Consider the following 20,144-nt stretch of genomic DNA (forward strand, 5'->3'; position numbering starts at 1 on the left):
GACAGTAAAACCTTTAAGGTAAAATATGCTTATATTTTTGGGTCCCTCTCACCCAGACTCCATCTACACTACCATATAATCCAGATTATCAAAGCAGATTGTCCACATTATCTGCTTTGAACTGAATCTATGGCAGTGTAGAAGGGGCCTAAGATGAGGCCATAGCACAGAACACTCTAGTCAACACCATGGGTAGGGCTCCTTGCTCTGATTTAAACTGCTAGAAATGCCCCAAATTATACTTAAGACCATTTTCATTTGGCATTTAGTTTTCTGAGCCACTGCAGTAAAACGCTCTCTATGTGTGTTTGCTTGGAGGTCAACAGTTTTCAATGAAGTTACCTTTGATAATTGCAGAGCACTGCCGCCATTACTGGGGCAAGGAATCTATATAAATAAAAATCTCCCTGTAAATTGATGCCAAGGGTTTTGTTTTTGTTTATTTGTTCAGTCTCCAGCTCCTTCAAGGTCAAGCTAGTTACCTCAAGGTGACTAGCTTGCCCTTGGTCGACCCCTCTTCCTTTTTCCTTCCTTTTCCCCAGCATCATTATCTTCTCCAAGCTATCCTGTCTATATCTAAGGCCTGAAAAGGAAGCTGGCAGTATCAGAAAGCTCTGACACACCTGAAAGAACATGGAATAGCTACTCAAAAAATCAATCAGAATTTTTATGTGATTGGAACACCTCCTTTAGGAGGAAAAGTCACCATGATTGGGGCTGCTGAGTACAGAAAGTAAAGAAGAATGTCTAGGAGAAACACGCTCAAGCTGCCTTAAATTATGCATAGTATTCAGAAGGTTTTCTCCTTCTTCACCCACTTTAACCATACTAGTTAAAAAGAATTGGTGCTTGCCCCTTCACTAGAGCCTGGGTTCACAAGAATTCTCAAACTGACTTTCCTTGAATTCTACACAAAACTCTTGTACTTGGAGGGTGAAAGGAGACATCTTTAATACAACTTTTCTACAAAGAAACACTTGTTATATGTCCCTTCTGAAGAAAAGGGAAGAGAGAAAGAGATCAAGTTGCCTGACCCTTACAAAGATACACAAGAGTGTTCAAATCAAAATGAAGTCCTTTGCCTATTTAGTTACTTCCCCCCTATTTTCTCCAGTTGTTCCTCTTGACAGCTTGTCAGGATTTTTTTCTCTCTTTCTCTTTTCCTGGAAGGGTCTCTTCTTTCATCACATAATGTTCCTTGTATAAAAACCTTTTATATACACATATGTATGTATGCATTATCCAACGCAATTGTTGTGCCAAACTCGGAGAAGTGCCACCTTGGTTGTCAAGTTTCTAGAGCTGGAACAGTTGTCTCTCGAACAGCTGCATTTGTGTAATCCTGAAGGCAGGTGGCCCATGCTAGTCACTTGCCACTCACCACCACACTGAAGTCTGAAAGATTTGTCCTTGTTCTCTCTTTTGTGTTGTTGTTAAAGTCCCAAATGGATTTTGGCGTTTAGAATTCTTCTCTTTTGTTTCCACACGATACAGGGCAAAAATAATCCCATTTATAATGTCTGAATCATTTCCCATGCTGTTTGAAAATTGTAGATGTTTTTTTAAAAAATGACAATTGAAAAGAAATGTTCATGCCATTCCTACTCATTGTTTTCCTTCCAAAACTCAGTGATTTCCACATCCTTCTTGGCTCTTTAGAATGGCCTGCTCACAGTTCTGGGTGTGATCTCCTTGCACTTGGTTTTAGTTCTTCAATAGCAAAGAGACTGCTTCACCCCCTTCGTATCTCCCCAATGTCTTATTGTTCTTTTGAGTGAAATAGCAACTTGAAGCAGCTGTTAGATCCCATTGCTTTGCCTGTGTTCTTGAACTTGAAATGTGACATGAAATTCTGAATGTCAAAGATGGGGGGCAGGGCAGAGGAGATGGAGTTTGTGCATGACAAGGGGAGCCTTAGACATGGGCAGCTCAGCTCAGGAGGGATCCAGCACAGAAGGAAGAAGAACAGTGAGCTGCAAACCAAGATCAAAAGCTGTTACAACACAAATCGACTCAGTTTCAGCTCTGTCACCACCAGTCCTACTTAGGTAGAGAGGTCTGACTAGAGGGGATTGAGAAGATGGGAAGACAGCTCTAAAACCAATAGAGATCCTTGCTTTTATCCTGAGGCTGCAAACCTGAGAACAGAGAGAGAAAGAGAAAAAAAATTGGAAATAAACCAAAATAGAAAGGGAAAGGGAGAAATTTAAAATAAGGACAGAAAAAAGTCAAACACTGTCATTTTCTTGCATGGGCAAATAAACTACCTTTTGTTTGGAGTTAGGTGAGGCATTTTGATTTCACTTTTAGCGGCCACAGGATCCTGGGTTTGTAGTTTAGTTGGGCACTAGAAGAGCTCTCTGGCAGAGAAGGTTCAACGCTCCCTTTGCAAACCCCAGGATTCCACAGGAGGGCAGCCATGGCAGTTAAATGGAATGATAATGCTATAATTGCCTGAAAGGGCTTTTCATGTCTAAGGGAGAGGCAGTGGTGCCAGAGCTCAGATTTGCCTATAAGCCTGACATTAAACAATTACTTGTGATAGTGAGAACTAATCCCCATCCAACCACACTACCAAAGGGTTTGCCTTACTTCAAGTGGTTATTACAGAGGTGAGGCCAAGATGGTGGACAAAAAAACTAGTCTGCCCTCCCCATTTTTGGGTTTGACTTTTGCAGATTTGGTTATTTGTGGATTGGATGAAAAATATTATCTCTAGGAATCTTGAGGTTGGGTTGCTGTGAGTTTTCTGAGCTGTACGACCATGTTACAGAAGTGTTCTCTCCTGACGTTTTGCTCACATATAATGTTAAGAGAGAATGCTTCTGGAACATTGCTATACAGCCTGGAAAACTCACAGCATCCCAGTGATCCTGGCCATGAAAGCCTTTGACAACAGTCTTGAGGTTCGCCAGTGCAGCTATATGGTCAACTTTTGGCCAAGTGGGAAATATTAGGGGAACATCAAATACCCATCATTCCACTTTCCATTGGAGTTACTGGTACATTTTTTATAAAGTCAGAAGTACTTGAGAAACTGCAAGTTGCTTCTCGTGTGAGAGAATTGGCCATCTGCAGAGACATTGTCCAGGAGATGCCTGGATGTGTTATCATCCTGTGGGAGGCTTCTCTCATATCCCTGCATGGGAAGCTGGAACTGACAGATGGGAGCTCACCCCATCTCACAGATTTGAACCGCCAGCCTTCAGGTCAGCAGTCCAGTCAGAGCAAGGGTTAACCCATTGCACCACTGCGACTCCACTAGTGGTACATGAGATATCGAGACATATGACATTGTATTTAAACCAGATGCAAACAAGAACAATCTATTTCTTTTGCATAGATCAAACTAGCTATTGCCACCCTGAAAGAGAAGGGAAAAAGAAAGAAAGAAAGAAAGAATGAATGTGAAGGGAAAAACCCAGTTTGTATACCCTAGAGAATTTATATCATTCTATTAGAGATAAATAGTTTGCTGTCAAGAATCTGAAGAAGTATAACATTCCAAAAGTTTTTGCAAGGAAAAGGCCATCTCCATTTTTTAAGCATAACTTCAAATGCGACTATATATTCTTGGGTTGCTGAAAGTGGAATGAAAGTTACTAAAAGAGTACTGTCACTGCTTTGTGTCTCTTTCTCTTCCTGTGTGATACAAATATGTGACTGCCAACTATGGGTAGAAAGTATTAGGAAATGCACGGACTCATGGCATAATATAACACAAAGTGTAACTTCGTGTGTTAAATGGGATGAGAAGGAAAAAGAAACAGGAATGTTGGCATCTTCTGTGGTAACACAAAGTATGGCATTCTATGATGCAGGAAGTTTCCTTTCACTATACTTTCCCATCTTGATTTTATAATAATGGCAGAGCCTGTTGAGGTGCTGAGGTCACGCAGACACACACAGATGTCTCTTGTGGGCCTTACCTGTGTCCACATTGAGGCCTAAGCTCTGTGCCATCTCCCCTGCCGGACTGGCGAAAGGTGCAGGCGTTGTCCACGCTGATGTGGCAGGCTCACTTTTGCCTAGTTCACACTGAGGGCTGACAGGTGTAGGCACAGAGCCAGGCGTGAGGCGGTGGGGGCGCACAGAAGCAGCAGGCACCAGGAGCGAGCCATAGCGAGGGTCGAAGTGGGGGCCATATACCTCATGTACAGTGGTGGGGCGGGGATAGGCCGAGCTCTGTGTGCCAATGTAAGGATGGTGGTGGTGATGGTGGTGATGGTGGTGGGCAGGGTGCCAGGGCTCTGGGCCGCCCTGGTGGAGGTGGCTGTGTAATGAGCCCGGAGAATAAGGGTCCGCTGTGGCAAAGGGCAGTTCGCTGTGGGTGGTGGCTGCCAGAGGGCTGCCCAAGGAAGCTGGCACTGAAGAGGGTTGGTACGTGCTGTTCCAGAAGGAGGGTGGGAAGCTGCGTTGACTCATGGGGAATGATCCATCTGAAAAAGGAAGGCAGAGAGAAGAAACATTCAGAGAAATGAAATGGTGGGATGCTAGTTTATTCATCACCACCCTCTGTCATTTATACTACTGTACTACTCTGTATATAACAGCGTTTCTCAATCTGGGGGTCAGGACCCCTGGGGGGGGGGGTGTCGCAAGAGAGTGTCAGAGAGGTCAGCAAAGATCATAAGAAAACACAGTATTTTCTGTTGGTCATGGGGGTTCTTCGTGGAAAGATTGGCCCAATTCTATTGTTGGTGGGGTTCAGAATGCTCTTTGATTGTAGATGAACTATACATCTCAGCAACTACAACTCCCAAATGACAAAATTAATCCTCCCAACCCCACCAGTATTCAAATTTGGGTGTATTGGGTATTTGTGCCAAATTTGGTCCAGTGAATGAAAATACATCCTGCATATCAGATATTTGCATTACAATTCTTAACAGTAGCAAAATTACAGTTATAACATAGCAACGAAAATAACTTTATGGTTGGTGATCATTGCAACATGAGGAACTGTATTAAGGGGCTGCAGCATTAGGAGGGTTGAGAACCACTGGTATTAGTTTCCAGGACAAGTTGAATTAGTTTCCAGGACAAATTGCCCCCCCCCCCCCGACAAGAGTACCATTGGCCCTCTGTATTCATGGATTCTGCATCCATAGATTCAACAATCCAATGACCTGAAAATACCCCCCCCCCCCCCACACACACACACACCAAAAAAATTTCCAAAAAAGGAAACCTTATTTTGCCATAAGGGATACCATTTTACTATGACATTGTATATAATGGGACTTGAGCATCCAGAGATTTTGGTACCCATGGTCCTGGAACCAAACCTTAGAAGCATGTGAGAAGATAATACTTTATCACATATACACAAAGAATAATCCATTATTTTCAGTGCTGTATAGGTATACCTCAGTAAACAGTGTAGATACCCTCCCGGTCATTATTTCTTTTAACAGAACATTTAGTACTGTGGGCAGAAATGAAATGGAAAAAAGGATATCATAAAAAAGAGAAGTTCAACTGTTTCAGCAAACTTTTAATTCAAAAGTACCAAAAATGCATATGAGAAATGAAACAACCAAGTCATGAAAACCTAGCATAAATAAACAATTTTTAACATTCTAGGGATTGTCTGAAGACTTCTTCCAAAATGCATCCAGGAATTATTTTCTCCTTTCACCAGTCTCGACTTTCAAATGCAGGGAGCAGGGTGAGCTCCCTCTGTCAGCTCCAGCTTCCCATGCAGAGACATGAGAGAAACCATCACAGGATGGTAAAACATCCAGGTGTCCCCTCAGCAATGTCTTTGCAGATGGCCAATTCTCTCATACCAGAAGTGACTTGCAGTTTCTCAAGTCACTCGTGACACACACACACACACACACACACACACACACACACACACAAAACAACTTTTGTTGTGATTTCATAACTAATGATCCCATCCAAAATACTTTAGATGAAAGTGGCTTTGGGGATGAATTGCTATAGCTTACTATTAATTAATGTAATCTCCTTGATCTCCTTGATTCATAAGTTACTCTGCAAAACTTCTGAGATCTGTAGCTTGGTGATTCTTTGAGTTATGGTTCCTTAATAAAGCAGATGGCTATATTAGTAAAACTGCCCTGACAACCTACATGATGCAAGGAACCTTCTTAGTAAAGGTAAAGGTTTCCCCTGAAATTAAATCTAGTTGTGTCTGACTCTGGGGGGATGGTACTCATCTCTTTTTCTAAGCCAAAGAGCTGGCGTTGTCCGTAGACACCTCCAAGGTTATGTGGCCAGCATGACTACATGGAGCGTCGTTACCTTTCTGCAAAAGCAGTACCTATTGATCTACTCACATTTGCATGTTTTCAAATTTCTAGGTTGGCAGAAGCTGGGGTTGACTATAACAGGATGGGCTTTATACAGTTTATGGGCTGCATTTTCCCTATGTTCGAAGACAGTGTCTAGAGGAGGAATGATTAGGCTGCAATTCTCCTGTCATTTACTGGGGAGTAAGATCCATTGATCCCAGTCAGCCTTATTGCTGAACAGACTAGTCTAGAACCACACACATGTTCTTTATGTCCATTCTGATCTGTGATCATTCACGGATGTAAGAAACAGTGTACCAAACAAAGGGCCCTTCCACACAACCCTATACCATAGAATATCAAGGCAGGAAAACCCACATTATCTGAGTGTGAACTCAGATAACCCAGTTCAAAGCAGATATTGTGGGATTTTCTGCCTTGATATTCTGGGATATAGGGCTGTGTGGAAGAGCCCAAAGTAATCATGCAAAACTTGGAAATTCACTTTGGGGATGAATTAATATCCTGGGATGGGAAAGCCATCTCTAACTGAGTACAGGTAAGATGATGTTCTGGGTGAACATCTTACAGTTGCGACATTGTACATGCTTTAGCAGCTCAGGATATTCACTCTTTTTTAAAAGGGCTGCAACCAAGATGTCTATTTGCAGTGGGTCAATGTAGGATCAAGGAGGGACACAGAGATGCCAAGCAAGTGAAATGCCTAATGGGGAGGTTGATTTTTTTTTTTTAGCAGGATTCCTGTTTCTTCTTGTTGGTGCATCTGACCAGTTAGGCTCAAAAATAACCCTCAGTTGGAGTGATTCCACCATAATATAGCAGAGTACCAGAAGGAAACTTCATAAGCAGCAGAAACTTGCATGTGATGAGCTGGGATAAGCTTCTATATTTTAGGATGACACAGGATTGCAGAGTCAGAACTTAAAGTTCAACGTATCTATTGAAGTAAATAAAATACATTCTTGATCAAAAAGGTCCCAGAGTAACTAGCTTACTAAATTTCATCTTCTAAAGAGGCAAAAAGGGTAGAAAATCCACGAAGCTACATTTTGTCTAGAGAGAGGCAAAATGTGCATCCTCGCAGGTGGAAAGAAAAGCAGAAGAGACGGGAGAAATGGTGAATGACTGTATGGCCAAGCCCTGGGCAATAAAAAAATACTTTTAAAGAAGTTCCCTCATAGAATTCCATTCCTACATCATCAAACCGGAGGAGACAGTGGCAAGGAGGAAGAGTAAAGCCAAAGCCCTTTTGGGAAACATGCATAGGAATGTGAGACAGGGAGAGGAATTCCTCAGCCTAATCCTATCTCTAGCTACTCACTGAGGTCTGGAAATTTGATGGCACAAGAGATTTGTGCAGTTCAGGGATGAAACCCAACACCTCTTGAAAGTAAGGCCATTTTGTGTACAAATACCCCACCACTCAGGTTTCCTATAATTCAGAAACTATTTCAGGGTACACAGCAAGAGCAAATTACCATTAGGAAATGTGAGGCAGTGGTCAGATTTTGGGTGGCCTGAAAAAGTGCATCCAATGGGTTGGATTGCTAAAGTGACCCTGGAGAATAGCTTGATTGGTTTTCAGTGCCATGCATCTCAGTTGGGTTTCACCCTGTTTACATTGGACTCAGGCTGCAAACACCTTTGTGCTACCCTGGTAATCTGTATACAGGCTGTCCCCAAGTAAGGAACAGGATAGGTTCTGGAGGTTTGTTCTTAAGTTGAATTTGTATGTAAGTTGGAACAGGTACTATACACACATATATGTATATATATATATATGCTTTGGACAGCATAGGGAAGGGTTAACACTCTTGTGTTTGTTTTGCTGCCTGTGCCCCTGTTCAGAAGTTCTCACCCCTCTTTCTCTCCCAGTCATAATTGGATTTGACAAATTTTGCTTGTTGTGGAAACAAGGATTTGAGGGGCCTTCCACACTGCCCTGTATCCCAGAATATCAAGGCAGAAAATCCCACATCCCAGATAACCCAGTTCAAAGCAGATATTGTGGGATTTTCTGCCTTGATATTCTGGGATACAGGGCAGTGTGGAAGGAGATAAAGCTGTATTGGAGATACCTTTTCCCCATGATAACGCTCTCGGGGGTAAAAATCCCTTTCTAGGGGTAGATTTCTCTCACTTCCTGTTCTGTCACCTCCGTTCTTAACTACGAGGCAGACATTTGTAACTCGGAAACTGCCTGTACTCTGAAACTCCTTTCTAGGGTCCTTCCAGGTGATAGTATGAAAGCTGGGTCCGGAAGCTGCGAGCCTTAGGAAGAGGCTGTGAATAAGGGAAGAGAAGGGGCAGAGGGAGGGCGAAGGAAGGATAGAAAGGAGGGGACGCTTAGGGTAAGGGTTAGGGCAAGGTTTAGAGTTTGGGTTACGGTAAGAGTTAGGGGTTACGGTTAGGGTACGGTTAAGGGTAAGGATGAGGGTTTCACCATTGAAGAACTCTTACATTCCTTCTATATTGTCTGTCTCTGGCCTGGCTTACATTAGCCAAGTCTCTCTTGCGCTAACAGCGCTCCTGAAGAAGCAATCCAGCATTTCCTTAAGGCTCGGAGCTTCTGGACCCAGCTATCATACTATTACCCTTCCACTCAACCCTATATCCCAGACATCCGTAGGGATACCAAGGTGCTTGTTTATAAAGCTATTGTCCTCCCAACCCTGCTATATACCTGCGAGACATGGACAGTCTACAGACGTCACATGCAACTCCTGGAAGGATTACATCAGTGCTGCCTCTGGAAAATCCTGCAAATCTCTTGAGAAAATGTCAGCGTGCTGGAAGATGTCCGAATGCCCACCCCACCACCTTCTCCCAAAAGTAGTTGCTCTATTCCGAACTCAAGAACGGAAAATGGAATGTTGGTGGGCAGGAAAAGAGATTTAAAGATGAGCTCAAAGCCAACCTTAAAAACTGTGGCATAGACACTGAGAACTGGGAATCCCTGGCCCTTGAGTGCTCCAGTTGGAGGTCAGCTGTGACCAGCAGTGCTGCAGAATTTGAAGAGGCACGAATGGAGGGCGCCAACCCCTACCGGAACACGGCCCCACCACCAGGATACTACACTTGGAGGACCATCATCCTTGGATTACGAGGAATCGCCTACTTAAGTAAGTATATTCCAGAATATCAAGGCAGAAAATCCCACAATATCTGCTTTGAACGGGCTTATCTGAGCCCACACTGCCATATATCCCAGTTCAAAGCAGATCATGTGGTATTTTATTCAGCTGTGTGGAAGGGGCCAGAGACAATCCCCGGAATCCTTCTAGTCCAGTTCACTGTATCTTTCAGCGACCAGTTTAAGGTTTCAAAGTTGCCCCTAGGCGAGTGTCACTGTTACTCTGAAAAACTGAATGGAGGGAGAGATCTCCTGTTTTTTCGCCCTTGCAGAGGCGGTGGGTGTGTTTGAATCTTCTTCTCCTCCAACTCTTGGAGCAGAAGGCGGTGGGCTGCCTCCCGCGGGTCATGAGCTCTGAAGACCGGTGGGAGGATCCCTCGATGACGGAGTTGGGATTTTTGGAGTCTGCCTTTGAGCAGAGTTAGGGACACTTCTTCGACTCACCTTGACAAAGCTCCAATCTGGCCGGAAAGCGGGGACGGCATGGGTCTCAAAGGGGAGGGGTTTCTTGCAACCCAGGGTGCATCTACACTGAGGAATTAATGCCGCTTTAACTGCTACTGCTCCAGACTATGGAACCGTGGGAGCTGTAGTGTTACATGCTTGTAAGCAACTCCTTCGGAAGGTCTGCTCTGCCCCACCCCTCAAGGGATTGTGATTCATTCATTCAGTGCTAATCAAGAGGGCCAATTGCAACATTCACTCTTGCCTCAAGCAGACAGGAGTTCTTTCTCACACCCTGGATATTATTCAAGATATATAAACCTCAGTTGCTTAGTTTCCAACAGACCCCTCAACCTCTGAGGATGCCTGCCATTGATGTAGGTGAAACATCAGGAGAAAATGCTTTTGGAACATGGGAACACAGTCCAGAAAACAGAAACCCAAGTGCTGAGAAGAAAACAAATTCTGAGGCCTTCCCCAAATTGTGTTGGATTATAAATTCCACAGCCACCACTCATCAGGCACATCTGGATGGAACAACAATTTCAGCAGTTTTCCTCTCCCAAGAATAGGAAGGACCCCCTGCATCCAATCCTCTTATAAGAGGTTTCAGGTTAACTAGCAGAGGGCCCTTCCACACAGCCATATAACCCAAAATATCAAGGCAGAAAATCTCACAATATCTGCTTTGAATTGGCTCATCTGAGTCCACACTGCCATATATTCCAGTTCAAAAAAGAAAATGTGGGATTTTATTCAGCTGTGTGGAAGGGGACAGAGAAGAGAGAAAACACTGCCCTGGCCTTCTTTGGAGCCCCAGACAGCTGCTTAATGTGCGGGAATCAATAAATGAGGGGTTCTACTGGGCAGGAAAACTACTGGAATCACCTACTATTACCTCGGCTCAAAGCTGTTGAAGGCTCAAAGGATGCAGCCTTGCCTCCAAGACTGCAGAGTAGGCTCATGCACCTGCGGCCCTTCCACACAGCCCTATATCCCAGGATATCAAGGCAAAATGTCCCACATTAGCTGAATGTGGACTCAGATAATCCAGTTCATTCGAAAATACATCACACAGTCCTAGATGCTTGGGAAGCGTTCGACTTGTGATTTTGTGATACGAAATCCATCATATAAATCTCATTTGGTGTGACATACTGTGTTTTTGTGTCAATAATAATAATAATTGCAAAGGCTCTGACATAAACGAGTACAGGTGGTTCCAGTGGTCATCGGCACCCTGGGTGCTGTGCCAAAAGATCTCAGCTGGCATTTGGAAACAATAAACATTGACGAAATCACAACCTGTCAGCTGCAAAAGGCCACCTTACTTGGATCTGCGTGCATCATTTGAAAATACATCACACAGTCCTAGATGCTTGGGAAGTGTTTGACTTCTGATTTTGTGATACGAAATCCAGCATATAGATCTCATTTGCTGTGACATATTGTGTTTTTGTGTCAGTATAATAATAATAATAATAATAACAACAACAACATCTCCCCTAAGGGATTCGGGGCAACTTACAAAGGGACAAGCCCAGGGAGCACAAAGTTTAAAACATATCACAATAAAATAACAACAAAACAAAACCAAATAAAAACATATCAGAACAAAACATATCATAAAAAACAGTACCATATGGAATGATAGACGTGCTGAGTTCAGAGGGCTCTGGGCTTGTGCAAATTCCTAGATAGAACTAAGGGAAAGTGCAAAATTCAGAAGGCAGGGCTGAGAGCATAATGTTCATGGGCATTAAAATGTCAGGATTGTAGAGCGAAGAGCCATGCTAAAGTGCAGGAACTTAGGTAACATTGGGACAATTCTTTGGAAATGCTTAGTCAAAGGCACAGTGGAACATCCATGTTTTTAGTTTCTTGCAGAAGGTGGACAGTGTAGGTGCCAATACAGTTTGACAGCGCTTTAGCTGCCATGTGAAATACAGTTTGATGAGGTCCCAGGACTCTTTGGTAGAGAAGGCTACAGACTTTGTAAACCGACACTCCCATTATTCCATAGTTTTAAGTCAAGGCTGTTAAAGTACTGCAAAAGTGCATTCATTCTACAGCCTAGATGCACCCTCTGTTTCTGCCTGGGTTCACTCCTTCACATGCTTGCACATGGCTTTTTTTTCTAGACAGCTTCCCACATTCTGGCTCCAAGGAGCACATTCTAGACCTTCTTTTGTGGGGCCAGAGCCAGGTGCCAAGCTTGTGTGCCAAGGAGTCCTTTTCCACAGCCAGTCGGTTTGCCTTGCCTGTGCTTGAGCCAACTGAGTGACCCTTGCACAAAGGTATTTGGAGCAGATCCCAGTAGCAGGAAATTCCCAATTTAGAAGAACAACAAGGCATGACCAGTCTTTCCCTCTGTCGACGCCAGAAAATAGACTTAGTGGCCTAAATCCAGTGCTTGGTCCCAACTAAAGTAGACCCACTGAGTCCCTGGAATCCACTTAATAGTTGGCTTATGAAGTGTCCATTGGTTCAACTCTCACTGGAACTAATAATTTGGGGTTAGATCTCTGTGTGTTATAGTGATCGGACTACATGGGACTATGACCCTGCAGGCATGGATGCAAACCCTTGTTCAGCCATGAAACCCAAGTGGTCAAGCCGTATTCTCTCAGCCTCGGAGGAAGGAAAATGGAAACTCTGTGTGAACAAATTATGCCACGAAAACTCTGTTATAGTGTCACCTAAGTCAGAAAAGACTTGAAAGCTCACAACAACAAAACAAGGGAGAAATAACATAAAAAGAAAGTAATGGAATTATATAAATATATGTGATAGGGCACTATATTTTGAAAAGCACTGCCCATTATGAGGACTCTCACTTTAAATACCCCTAGCTGTGGCAACTGCTACTAGAAAAAAAATCCTAAACTTCATTGTACGTAAACAACTACACCATTACAGTTTTAATTGAAGAGGTAGTTATATTGAATATAACATCAATAATTGGCCCAGACAGAAATTTTAACTCTGCAAAAGAGAACATGTTCAGGGAAAAAGAGATCATAACTCCAGAGCATTTTTATCCCCTTCTGTGATAGAAATGATTCATCATTATTTACATCTACTCAGAAGAGGTGGATAGGTAAAAGCATTGGGGGAACTGTGGGGTTCAAATCCTCCTAACAGTCTTTCAAAAAGGGGGTTCAATCCCACTCCTTTTTGTTGTTAGTCAAGTCAAATTCAATGTGAGGTGACCCAAGGAACAAAAGACCTTCCAAATCACCAGGCATTAACTACCATGTTTGGATCTTGCAGATTCAGGGCTGTGGCTTCTTTTACGTTCTGTCGTCTCCCACTTTTCCTACAACTTTACACTCAGTGGCCAGACATAGTGAACAGTCTTACAAGATAGAGCAGTGTTTCTCAACCTTCCTAATGCCGTGACCCCATAATGCATTTCCTCATTTTGTGGTGACTCCCAATCATAAAATTATTTTTGTTGCTACTTCATAACTATAATTTTGCTACTTTTCTGAATTGTAATGTAAATATCTGACATGCAGGATTTATTTTCATTCACTGGACCAAATTTGGCACAAATACCCGATACACCCAAATTTGAATACTGGTGGGGTTGGGGGGGATTGATTTTGTCATTTGGGAGTTGTAGTTGCTGGAATTTATATTTCACCTACAATCAAAGAGCATTTTGAACTCCACTAATGATGGGATTGAACCAAACTTGGCACACAGAACTCCCATGACCAATAGAAAATATTGGAAGGGTTTGGTGGGCTTAGACTTTGAGTTTTGGAGTTGTAGTTCATCTACTATTAAGAGAGCACTGTGGACTCAAACAGTGATGGATCTGGACCAAACTTGGCACGAATACTCAATATGCCCAAATGTGAACACTGGTGGAGTTTGAGGAAAATAGACCTTGACATTTGGGAGATGTAGTTGCTGAGATTTATAGTTCACCTACAATCAAAGAGCATTCTGAACCCCACCAACGATAGAATTGGACCAATCTTCCCACACAGAACCCCAATGCCTTGAAAGGACTAAAAGAAAGTGTAGGGCAGGCAGAGAGATCTTCGGCCTTCTCTGCCAAAAGGATTCCTAAAACTATCAAAAATATGTGTTTTCTGATGGTCTTTGGTGACCCCTCAAACCCCCTCACCCCCCCCCCCCCAGGAATAGAGTGGTAAAACAGCAACAGCACTTTCAATACAAGACTGCCCAATCTCTCTGTTGTAATACTTTACAATTACTATGGTTCTTCCGGTCTTTGTTTCTTTTTGCCAACATTTGTGTGTTTATTAAGAATTTATACCCTGTCCTAAAGGACCTGACTTTGAGCAACGCTACTTAGAATGGTGTTCCCTGGACCAATGTTACAATGTGAACCATTGGCTGACAATCCATGGAGAAATTACAGGAAAAGAAGGAACACTTGTAGCCACAAATATAGATATCATCCTGGCACATTAAAACATTGCTGAATGCCCCTCTCCCATGTGATAGCCAAAGCAGAACAGACTTCGAAGTGTGACAGCTGGGCCAACAGTAGGCAACTGGAACTCCACTGAATCCAAACAGCATTGGGAATGACTTAGGACTTTGTGAAGGCATAGTGGCATAGTGCCTGAGCCAGTTGATCTCTGAGATCAATTAGCAGAAGGGGGATATACAGCAATTGGGCATTTCATCTAACTGAAGAGGTTTCTGTAGCTTCTAAGCCTCTGCAGCTAGCACAACTTTGAGACAAAATGAGAAAAATTTAAGGGGAAAAGCAGAAATCTTCTGTGCCTGGTAAATTGACCTTCTGCTAATATCAAGCCTAACGGCTGCATATTTTCTGGAATCAGCCAGCACAACTGTGCTGCTGGTAGATGAGCCAAAACAAGGGCAGGCAAGGGGTGGAGTGAGGGAAGGGCAGAATTATGCCAGATTCAAGCCTCTTAGCAGCCCAAGGACATGACTCACGTGTTGCCACACAGATAGGCCAAGACTAGAGCCATTCTTGGTGGAAGGAATGTGGATTCCACTTTAGTTGGCCCAGTCTCTCTTGAGCTGGCCCCCTGCCATCTTGGTGAGTTATGACTGCTCTGTTCATTCCTCAGCCCTGGCACCACCCCACTTTCGTTGGAACAACCAATTCAAGTCCTTAGTTGGGACCAAATCTTGTCAAGAAAACTGATCTAGGTTAAATCAAGAGCATCCTTAAAGGTTGCCTCTTCTCTTAGGAGCCTGCTTGAAATGTGAGATCTTTAGTGCAGGTTCACCGCTGTTCTGAGAGGCTAGGTTGGTATGTACATTCAACAGGACTTTTTCTGCTGCAACACCCAAACTGTATTCCTCCCTCCAAGGGGAATGGCTTATTCCTCTACTCCACACTTGAATTTCCTAAAGGCAGCCAGGAAAACATTGTTTTCTATGGCTTTTGGTCCTTAAAATGAAGGGTGGATTTTCTGACTGCTGGAATTATCTCTCTCTCTGTTTAATGTTTTTATCTGTTTTCACACAATATTTTTATCTGACATGTATTGATTTGGAGAACTCTGGGGACTGAGTATATTTATTTATTTACTATATTTATACCCTCCTTTCTCAACCCCGAAGGGGACTCAAGGCAGCTTACAGATAAGCAAGGAGCCCCAGTGGCGCAATAGATTAAACCCTTGTGCCAGCAGAACTGAAGACTGACAGGTCGGAGGTTTGAATCTGGGGAGAGAGTGGATGAGCTCCCTCTGTCAGCTCCAGCTCCTGATGCAGGGACATGAGAGAAGCCTCCCACAAGGATGGTAAACCATAAAACATCCAGACATCCCCTGGGCAACGTCCTTGCAGCAGCCAATTCTCTCACACCAGAAGCAACTTGTAGTTTCTCAAGCCGCTCCTGACACACACACACACACACACACACACACAAAACCCCAAACAGATAGGCAACAATTCAGTGCCTTAAATACAATGTACAATTAAAATAAACATTTAGATTAAAAAGCATTACGACCCCGGTGGCGCAGTGGATTAAACTGCTGAGCTGCTAAGTTTGTTGACCAAAAGGTCGCAGGTTTAAATCTGGGGAGCAGAGTGAGCTTCTGCTGTCAGCCCCATCCTCTGCCAACCTAGCAGTTTGAAAACATGTAAATGTCAGTAGATCAATAGGTACTGCTTTGGCGGGAAGGTAACGGTGCTCCATGCAGTCATGCCAGCCACGTGACCTTGGAGGAGACAATGCTAGCTCTTCGGCTTAGAAATGGAGATGAGCACCAACCCCTAGAGTCGGACATGACTGGACTTAATGTCAGGGGAAAACCTTTACCTTTACCTACAATCACTATTAAAACCACAGTATCCACAATCATAATTCAGGCCATTTTGATAGTCTTTGCACATAATTCCAAGATCATCTATCACACTACAATTGTTCTCCAAAGGCTTGATCCCAAAATAATGTATATATTAAATATAAATAAAATCAGCACCACATTTTCAGGGCCAGCAATGAGTTTGTGACTGTGACAGTTGGGAAAGTATCACTCAGTCACTATTCAAAACAGCTACTTTAAATCTGCTCTCATTATGATAAATTTTTCAGCCCACATTATTATTATTATTATTATTATTATTATTATTATTATTATTGAGTTTTAAAGAACAGATATTGCAACAAACAATGATCATTTTGTTATTCTTTTTAGTGCAACTAGAGTTGTATTTCTAGAGCAGGCTTGGTCAAACTTTGGCCTTTCTCCAGGTGTTTTGGACTTTAACTCACACAATTCCTAACAGCCGGTAAGCTGTTAGGAATTGTGGGAGTTGTAGTCCAAAAGACCTGGAGGAAGGCCAAAGTTTGACTAAGCCTTCTCTAGAGATTATTTTGACATTAACCTCTCATATTCCTGCTTAATGACTTCATAGCTGAATGGTTAGGAGGTTGAGCCCTCTCTCTCTTCTGAAGGAGAGGCAGGTACCAGGTGAATGAAAGATTGTGCCTTTGGGAAAAATACTATTCTTTAACATGCCACAGTTCACTTTTCTACTTTCAGATAAAAGAAATAAAGTATGATAGGAATTACAACTAAGCTTTCTGATGCCTGTTAAAGGAAATCCCCCTTCTTTACAGACTTATAGCCATGAGGATACCAACATTCAAATCATGCCCACCTGAGTATAAGCAGCAAAAGAATCTTGTAGTACTTTCAATTCTGACTCCCTGAAAATAAGTGCTTTATGATGGATATCAATGTGGTAATAGTGGCATGCCTTAGAATCTATCTCAAAAAGTTTCCAAGTTCTGCTTTCCAGTTTTTGAAGGTGAAGCTTAAAGTCAGTTACCACCCAGGGAAAGACGCATATATATTCTAGAAGGCACAGCTCCAACTGGATTGCCCTGCAATCGCTATACTAAACAGTAGCAGTCAGACGCCATTTTGAACCCCAGGTTTGAAAAGAAAACAACCTCAAACCTTATCACTCTACATTGTTATAGCACTATATATTCCACTTTAACTGTCATGGCAGCAGACAGTGAAATTATGAGCTGAAAAATATAAATTCCCTGCCCTAAAATCCCATTATGTTTCCACAGCAATTCAAGTATAATAACATGTTATAACAGTGAAATACAGTATGCAGTCCTGCCTTCCCCATCAATGGTTCTTGCTCCACAGACAAAGACAGGCAATATTTTCCAAGGACAGTGTGCAGACAGACAACCCCACAAGGTTGTGGCATGGCCAAGAGGCCCAGTGGGCTCACCCCTCCAAGAGCTGGTGCTCCTAGCAGCTGCAGCAGCCTTCGTGCTGGTGCTGCTGGGTGAGTAGCTGCTGGACTGGCTGAGGGCCCGGCTGAAGTGCTCGTCCACCACAGCACTGATGTCCCCTTTGAAATAGGTGAACAGGACACATCTGGAGCTGATGTACTCGGCCTCCGGGGGGCGCTCTTTCTCTGGGCTGCACTCTTCCTCTTTGATGCTGGCAGCAGTGGTGTGGCTGGAAAAAGAGCTGCTGGCACTGCCTCCCCCACTTGTGCTGGCGCTGCTGGCACTCTCTGCGGCTTCCTGCATTTTTGAGTAGAAGGCAAGTTTCTGTGGAAGAGAACAAAAGTCAGTCAGGGCCTGGTCCATACACTTTTCTGGAGGAAGCAAAGACCACTGAAGCAATGCTCCTATGCCATCAGCTCTGCTGGACTGGCCACATTGTCCAAATGCCTGATCACTGTCTCCCAATGGAATCACTATACTCCTAACTCAAGAATGGGAAACGTAACGTTAGTGGACAGGAAAAGAGATTTAAAGATGGGTTGAAAGCCAACCTTAAAAACTGTGGCATAGACACTGAGAACTGGGAAGCCCTGGCCCTTGAGTGCTCTGACTGGAGGACAGCTGTGACCAGGAGTGCTGCAGAATTCAAAGAAGCACGAATGGAGGTTGAAAGGGAGAAACGTGCCAAGAGGAAGACATGTCAAGCCAGTGCTGACCGGGACCGCCTTCCACTTGGAAACTGATGTTTTCACTGCAGGAGAACATGCGGATCAAGAATAGGGCTCCACAATCACCTACAGACCCACCACCAAGACACTATACTTGGAGGATCATCATCCTCGGGCTACGATGGATTGCTTAAGTAAGTAAGGTCCACACATCCTTCCTGTTCAGATTAAGCTTGCTTTGTAATAATTGTACAACATTGCTTTTCCAGGTAGAGAAAGATGAAACAAAGTTATGTCCTTCAGCTCCCATGTGGGTCAACTTATCCACATATCAATATGAGTACCGTACCTTAATTCTATGTGGTTCCCCAAGTAGAAGGGCCAAAGGCAAGAGCTAAGTTTGTCCAAGAAGAACATGAAAGAAGCACCAACCCTCTCTACTGTGGTGGTGCTTCTGATCATTCTTAATGCTTGGATGGGAAAATAGCAGTGGCACTGGTGCTTTTCTTTGCCTGTGGAATGACCCTTGACTTATCCACAGGTCATCTAAGAGTCCATAATTTTGCCCTCAAAACCTGTCCTCGACTTATACATGGGGTCACTTTATCCATGAGCATATATAGTAACTTCAGTCACACAAAGCCAACAGGCACTGGTCAAATTATGTACCTGGAAAATTTCATAATTATATTGAAAAATACATTCTGAATGTAAAAATATGTACAGATTGCTTAAACCCTGACAAACTGAACAAAAGTTTTAGGTGGAGCCCAGTAGAGCTGTGATAATAATAATAATAATAATAATAATAATTAATTTATTTATATTCTGTTCTACCTCCCCAAAGGGACTCAGGATGGATTCCAAACATAAAAGGCAAACATTCAGTGCCCCAATACAACAGCAATACATCCGTACTAACAAAGTTTATACAACCCAACATATAAATACGAATTATAACTTAATAAACTAAAATTAAATAAAAAGCACAGCCTGTTATAACAGACATGAGACAAAACATCATCAAGATGATTCAAGATGTCTCATAATCTTGAAGAGAGAAGGAAAAGGGAGGAAGGAGTGACTAGAGCAGGCATGGAAAAAGACCCTTCAGGTGTTTTGGACTTCAACTCCCACAATTCCTAACTGCTGGCAAGTTGGCTAGGATTTCTGGGAGTTGAAGTCCAAAACACCAAGAGGACCAAGTTAGCCCATGACTGGATAGAGATACCAAAGACCTTAAAGGCAGGATGCCTAGATACATTGATTATTTATTGTCATGCATTACAATTTACCTTTGAGCAAATGGGGAGACAGATTGTGAAGAGAACACTTGATTGGAGCAGTATTTTTGAACAAAGCCCATTCTATGCATTTGAAGAAGTGCTTGCTAGCTGGGAAAAAGCTTGTATATGTGCACATCATAGTATTTATTTATTTGATTTACCACATTTGTACCCTGTCCTCAACCCTGAGAAGGACTCAGAGTTGCCTTAAGTATCGGCAACAATTCAATGCCATAAAAGCAATGTACTAAAAACCAAAGAATTAAAACATCTAAACAATTGCATCAATTATTAAAATCACACAGTCCAAGATTGTAATCCAGAGCCATTCCAGTTGTCATTGCACAGATTCTACATTCATTTATTACACTGCAGTTATTCTCTGAAAGCTTGGTCCCATAGCCATGTTTTTACTTTCTTTCTGAAGGCTAGGAGGGTGATTGAGTATCTCAGGGGAAGGAGTTCCACAGCTGAGGGGCCACCACTGAGAAGGCCTTCTCTCTCGTCCCCATAAGGTTTAAGACCTGCAGAGTTTTATTGCTAATGTAAGTTAAGAGTTTCTGTGCCACAAAAAGATTGTGAAGTACCATTGGATTG

The 20,144-nt window shown here is 43.0% G+C and overlaps 1 protein-coding gene across 1 annotated transcript in view; it reads right to left on the minus strand.

Moving 5' to 3' along the window:
- Positions 1 to 926: 926 nt before the first annotated feature.
- The window catches only part of VGLL2 (vestigial like family member 2), a 28,972-nt gene continuing 9,754 nt past the window's right edge, over positions 927 to 20,144 (minus strand). Inside the window, exons 2-4 of the mRNA XM_060753235.2 lie at positions 17,590 to 17,917; positions 3,930 to 4,439; positions 927 to 2,138 (exon numbers count right to left, since the gene is read on the minus strand). Of these exons, the coding sequence (XP_060609218.1) occupies positions 2,095 to 2,138; positions 3,930 to 4,439; positions 17,590 to 17,917 (882 nt within the window). The 3' untranslated portion in view covers positions 927 to 2,094. The remainder of the gene's footprint in view (positions 2,139 to 3,929; positions 4,440 to 17,589; positions 17,918 to 20,144) is intronic.

The sequence above is a fragment of the Anolis sagrei genome, chromosome 1 (genome assembly GCF_037176765.1).
Source record: "Anolis sagrei isolate rAnoSag1 chromosome 1, rAnoSag1.mat, whole genome shotgun sequence".
In the NCBI taxonomy this organism is placed as follows: Eukaryota; Metazoa; Chordata; class Lepidosauria; order Squamata; family Dactyloidae; genus Anolis; species Anolis sagrei.